Source organism: Neovison vison, chromosome 7 (genome assembly GCF_020171115.1).
Source record: "Neovison vison isolate M4711 chromosome 7, ASM_NN_V1, whole genome shotgun sequence".
NCBI lineage: Eukaryota > Metazoa > Chordata > Mammalia > Carnivora > Mustelidae > Neogale > Neogale vison.
In genome coordinates this window covers 17801726-17808245 of record NC_058097.1, presented here as the reverse complement: position 1 = coordinate 17808245, position 6520 = coordinate 17801726, and the positions used below count along the sequence as shown (strand labels likewise).

Here is a 6520-nt window from a genome sequence, read left to right as displayed (position 1 = left end):
TTATAAGGGGATTGTAGTACTTAAGTGAAATATTTATTTATTTATTTATTTTTTTAGTTTATTTGACAGACAGAGATCACAAGTAGGCAGAGAGGCAGGCAGAGAGAGAGAGGAGGAAGCAGGCTCCCCGCTGAGCAGAGAGGCAGATGCGGGACTCGATCCCAAGATCCTGAGATCACGACCCGAGCCCCGAAGGCAGCGGCCCAACCCACTGAGCCAGTGTTTACTTACTTAAGTAATCTCTACACCCAAGATGGGACTGGAACTCACCACCCCAAAATCAAGAGTCCTTTGCATTACAGACTGAGCCAGCCAGGAGCCCCTCAGTGATATGATGTTTAACTCAATGTATGATATATAGTAAGCTCAATCCTCAGTAAGTAGCAGTCATTAGTATTAGAATGTCTTATTCCTAGCTCCCTCTGGAGTTGAGGCGGGATACCTAGCCCAGGAAAAAATTAATTTTACCCTCAATGTGACCTGGTCAGATTTGCAAATTTTCATTTGCATCTCTGCCTTTGAAGAGATCAGTCTGTGGGCCAAAGACTAGTGTGCTACTTGTCATCTAGCAGAAATGTTATGATCTCCAAACATGTGCAATTTGGAGATGAATTTTGGCTCTCAAAAGTTCTGGTAACGCTAAAGAATCTTACCATATTTCCCCAAGACAGCCTCCCCATCTTTTTAAAATTTTCATGGAAACTTAATTAGAACTTGAGTTTTTTTTTTTAAGATTTTATTTATTTATTTGACAGACAGAGATCACAAGTAGACAGAGAGGCAGGCAGAGAGAGGAGGAAGCAGGCTCCCTGCTGAGCAGAGAGCCTGATGTGGGGCTTGATTCCAGGACCCTGGGATCATGACCTGAGCCAAAGGCAGAGGTTTTAACCCACTGAACCACCCAGGCGCCCCTAGAACTTGAGTTCTGAGTCTCCCATGGAGTTATCCTTTTGCTCCTAGATCAGGTGCCTATGTGTTTTACATAACTGATTACATTTTATATTTGCTACTTGTTAAAAAAAAAAATACTGGGTGCAGGAAGTGAGAGAGGGAGGAATGAGAGACTAGCAAGAACCAGACCATGTGGTGTCTCACAGGCTCTGGAAAGGAGTTTGGACATTATTCAAAATGCAATAAGCCATTGGAGGGATTTAAGCAGAGGAATCATATATATGGCATATCATACATATATATATATATATATACACACACACATACATAAATATGTGTGTGTGTATATATATATATATGGCTTATCATATATATATATGTCTATCCATATGAACAACAGATTTTGTAGAGAAGACAAGATTGGAAACAGGGAGGGATGTGACAAGGTTCTACCCATTCTCCTGAGGTGACAAGATTGAGGGTGGGTAGGGCCTTCAGGATGGGGAGAAAGCTATGCATTTTAGATGTTATAAGTGTAAAAGATTAAGTGTAGATTAGAAGTGGTTTTATTTACTGGAAGGTAGAATTTTTTTTAAAGATTTTATTTACTTGAGAGAAAGAAAGCATGAGCTAGGTGAAGGGTGGAGGGAAAAGCAGATTCCACACTGAGCAGAGACCCTGATAGGGCACTCAATCCAGGGACTCGGGGATCGTGACCTGAGGCAAAGGCAAATGCTTAACAAACTGAGCCACCCAAGTGCCCTGGAGGTAAAATTTTACTGAGCATAATCTTCACTGTGTGTACATGAAGAAATGATAAAAATTTGATCTCTCATTAATATTTTTTGAGTAAGGTAGGTTTTGAGACAGGTAGGAACAGAACTCTACTGGTAATAGTAGGACAATAAAAATACACAATAACAGATAACAATGTTCTTTTGCTTAATTTTGTCTCTACTGCACACATTTTATAAACATTTAATCATATAACTAAGTGTATATTCATGTTTTTATTGTTGTATATTCATCCAAATGAATGCACATCTTTCACCATGGACTGCATTCCTAAGTTTGAAGGGGTTCAAGCTGTGGACCTCAGCTGCATAGGCCAAGAGCAGTGGGATGTTTTCTTCTTATGGGTCTGTGAAGCCCATGCCAATAACCACAGAGCACACTGACTGTAAACAGAAAATGCAATGGTGATGTTTGGATGTAGGGACCAAATAATTCACTTCCCATTGTCCTGTACTTTTCCAAAACATTTTAAGTTTGGGATCCTTTTATAATAAAGCACTTTAAAAAAAATAACAGTTAACTTGGGGTGTTGTATTTTTGTCTTTCACCAGCTTTTAAGTTGCCGGTCTTTGGCAGCTCTTCCTGCCCACGGGTCCTGTCCCCGTGCTTTAATAAACCACAATTTTGCACCAAAGATGTATTAAAAATTCTTTCTTGGTCATCGGCTCTGGATCTCACCCACCGAACCTCACCTATATTCTAGAACTTCATCAATTCTAGGGTCCTGGGATGGAGCCCCAAGCCAGGCTCTCTGCTCAGCGGGAAGCCTGCTTCTCCCTCTCCCTCTGCCTGCCTCTCTGCCTACTTGTGATCTCTCTCTGTCAAATAAATAAAATCTTAAAAAACCAATAAAATAAATTGCCGGTCTTTTTTGTTTTTATGTCAAATAAGTAGAAATAGTATACACTAGGCTTCAATTTCATTCCCATGGTCTGTAATCAGGAGGGAAAAAATGAGAAGGGATGGGGCGCCTGGGTGGAGCAAGGAGCCTGCTTCTCCCTCTCTCTCTGCCTACTTGTGATCTCTCTCTGTCTATCAAATAAATAAATAAAAATCTTTAAAAAAAAATGAGAAGGGAGAGTCTGGAGAAAGGGTGAAGAAAGGCAAGAAGTAGGAGAAAGGGGGAACTCAGCAAAGGTAAATCCCCAGAACAACTGCCTGGCCTTTCCGCTTCATTTTCCACAGCCTTTCTTGCCCTTTAGAACATTTTCTTCAGGGGTGCCTGGGTGGCTCAGTGGGTTCAAGCCTCTGCCTTCAGCTCAGGTCATGATCCCAGGGTCCTGGGATCAAGCCCTGCATCGGGCTCTCTACTCAGCAGGGAGCCTGCTTTCCCCCTCTCTCTCTGCCTACTTGTAATCTCTGTCAAATACATAAATAAAATCTTAAAAAAAAAAAAAAAAGAACATTTTCTTCATACAAGTGGTGGTGGGCTGGAGAGGTATCTTATTACAATACAAATTCTGTCTATCCTCTGGTTCTTCAACAGCTTCCAGTCATCTGCAGAATTAAATCCAAAATCTTTTAATTTAGCCCAGTTTGGTATCTTTCAGCGCTTCGCTACCTTGCTAGTCCTCTTCTAGGCTTTTTCTGGGGGCCTAACCTAGTTATTTCCTCAGGGCCAGCTACTCCCCCCTCACTCAAGCTTTTCACCATTTTTCTTCCTTGGCTTCCGCTTCCCATTTTCTTCTCTGTCCTATTCATTAGTTTGTAGCACTTATTTCTGTGATTAGACATCCATTCGGGTGCATTCACATCTATTAACCACAAGTCGGACCCTCATCCCTCTATGTAGTCAGGCCTGGTCGGCTGCGCTCCTTCCTCCAGCAAGGTTCCCAACTCAGTGCACTGTACCCTCCACACAGTAGGCACATTCTGGTGACTGTGTTTAGGCGAGTATGTGAGTCAATTCAGGCAGCAGCTGAATTAGACGAGTCCTCAACGCAGAGAAAGGGGCTCCTGAGGTCTTTCTGGGTACTGAAGCTCAGGTCCCCCACCCAATCCCTGCGGGAATGACATCAAATCACAGCCCCCAGGACTGAGGAAGCGCTTCCGGCGGACACACAACCTCACCCAAATCCTAGTCCCCCGTAACCCAACCTCTCCCTTAGGCGGCGCTCCAGGCCGCAGTCGCACAGAGCTCAGCGCACGGCATTACGGGAGTTGTAGTTTCCGTAAGCAAACGCCCAAGGCGCTTGCGCACTACAGAGGCGCGCACCGCCCAACCTCCCTCCCCCGCATCAAGATTCTGGGTCCTTGTGAAGGGCGGTCCAGGCGACAGCATTCCAACTGAATACGCCTCTATAGTCGGCCGGGGATAAGCCGGGTGGTAAGAATCTGTTCTGCGTGGGCTGTCACGGTGCCCTGGAAAGCGGCCGGAATAATCTCGCCCCCGCTCCGGAAGTGAGCATTTTCTGGCGCGGTGCATTGTGGGGGGCGTAGTCCTCCTTCCCTGGCGGTCCTTCGCGGAGTCCCCGGGGCCGACTCCGGAGCGCAGGCGGGCGGCCGGGCGGGCGGCGCAGCGCGGGCCGGCGGGAAGCGTATTCTGGGCACGGGGCGCCGGGCCAGGCCGGCCGCGCCCGGCGGCAGTAGTGGGAGGCCGCCTAGGCCCCGCGCGGCGCCGCCCGTCGAGGGGCGGGCGGCGGCAGACCGACCGGGCCGTCGAAGGGCTCAGGAGGCCGGTGGGCCGGGCCGAGCCGGGCCGCGCGGCGCAGCCATGCCAGGCTTTACGTGCTGCGTGCCGGGCTGCTACAACAACTCGCACCGGGACAAGGCGCTGCACTTCTACACGTTTCCCAAGGACGCTGAACTGCGGCGCCTGTGGCTCAAGAATGTGTCCCGCGCTGGCGTCAGTGGGTGCTTCTCCACCTTCCAGCCCACCACGGGCCACCGACTTTGCAGCGTCCACTTCCAGGGCGGCCGCAAGACCTACACTGTGCGGGTACCCACCATCTTCCCGCTGCGCGGCGTCAATGAGCGCAAAGTAGCTCGCAGACCCGCGGGGGCTGCAGCCGCCCGCCGCAGGCAGCAACAGCAGCAACAACAGCAGCAGCAGCAGCAGCAGCAACAGCAGCAGCAGCAACAACAACAGCAGCAGCAGCAGCAGCAGCAGGCGTCGCCCTCAGCCTCCACTGCCCAGGCCTCCCAGCTGCAGCCGAACCTGGTGTCTGCCTCTGCTGCTGTGCTCCTCACCCTTCAGGCCGCTGTAGACAGCAGCCAGGCTCCGGGGTCCGTTCCCCCAGCGCCCACCACTCCCACTGGCGAAGACGTAAAACCCATCGACCTGACCGTGCAAGTGGAGTTCGCCGCTGCAGAGGGCGCAGCTGCCGCAGCCGCCGCGTCGGAGCTAGAGGCAGCTACGGCAGGGCTGGAGGCCGCAGAGTGCCCTATGGGCCCCCAGCTGGTGGTGGTGGGGGAAGAGGGTTTCCCTGATACTGGCTCCGACCACTCGTACTCCTTGTCGTCAGGCACCACGGAGGAGGAGCTCCTGCGCAAGCTTAATGAGCAGCGGGACATCCTGGCGCTGATGGAGGTGAAGATGAAAGAGATGAAAGGCAGCATCCGCCACCTGCGTCTCACCGAGGCCAAGCTACGAGAAGAACTCCGTGAGAAGGATCGGCTGCTTGCCATGGCTGTCATCCGAAAGAAGCACGGAATGTGAAAGAAGCCGTCCCCCTTCGGCTTGCTGGGCTCCTGGACCCCTCTCAGCCTACAGGGACCTTAGGCCGCTGCTGTTGAACTCCCCTATACTCCTGGGGCACTGGTTGACAGTACTGAAGCTTAGGGCAGCTGGACACTCTTGCTGGTGACCTGACACCCTCTCTTGTTTTCTCCTGAAGCAAGGTCCTGAAGTCTGGGATCTCAGACTCTGCACAGGTGACACCAGCAATTATGACTTTGTCCCCCACTCCCCACCTCACCTCCAGTTTATGTTGCAGGATCTGCTTAAGCAGAGGCTTCAGAACCACTGACCTTGAAAATTACCCACTCAGGATGCAGGTCGGATGCCCAAGACTATGGGTTTGGGAAGACAACTGCTTGAGGTTGGCCAGCATTGAGACAACTCTTCCGGGTGTAGTGATAAGAGATCCAAGTAACATCAGTCTCCTTTTAGTGCTTTTCCTTCCCAGGTGCAGCCTGTGATTCCGATGGGGACTGGCAGATCTGTGCCTCTGCCTATAAGGACCTCCCTCCCTCCCCAGGAGGCCATCTACAAGGGGATCTAGGTGACCTGCTGATGATCCAGCTTGCCAGGGACTTAGGTTTATCCTGTTATGTTTGCTACTGGTTACAAATTCTATTTTCTGTACAATTAGTCAGACTAAAGTTTTCACTGTGTTTGTTTGGCAAAACGAATTAAACAGAAAGTAAGGTTTTAATTTGAGTTTCGCCATTTTATTTTTATAAAGGCTCATTTCAGTATTCTTGAAAGGTGGGGAAATAGACCCTCTAAATATGCCTCTACCTTAGGTCTCAAGGACCAGACTGATCCTAAGACTAGAAATGCTTCAATGACCATGTTTGTCCATAAAGGGACCCTGAGCACATGGACCCTGGCTCATAAGGTTCTCACAGAGTTCCTGGCCCAGCTTACTCGGAAAGTGCACCAAACAGTCCCAGTTTGCTGTGGGTTAGGAGAAGGAGCAACTGAGAACTAAACCAAATTGTGACTGCTCACTTCTCTTGACGGTTTTGAATTCCTCATGAATTTTCAGCTGCGGTTGAATTTCACTCACCATTTTAGCCCTGGTACAGTGGCACACATGGGCTTGCAGCTACTTAGGATCACAGCTGAAAGTAGCCATGCTTCCTGCACACATAAGAACTCTTGTATAGA

At 49.4% G+C, this 6520-nt stretch overlaps 1 protein-coding gene across 1 annotated transcript; it reads left to right on the top strand.

Moving 5' to 3' along the window:
- Window positions 1-4181: 4181 nt before the first annotated feature.
- Window positions 4182-6062, top strand: THAP11 (THAP domain containing 11). The gene has a single exon (XM_044255911.1). The coding sequence runs from the start codon at window positions 4400-4402 to the stop codon at window positions 5342-5344; it is 945 nt and encodes a 314-aa protein (XP_044111846.1). The 5' UTR covers window positions 4182-4399; the 3' UTR covers window positions 5345-6062.
- Window positions 6063-6520: the final 458 nt, after the last annotated feature.

Coding starts and splice junctions, on each gene's coding strand:
- THAP11 (XM_044255911.1), top strand. CDS start 4,400: ATGCCAGGCTTTACGTGCTGCGTGCCGGGCTGCTACAACAACTCGCAC.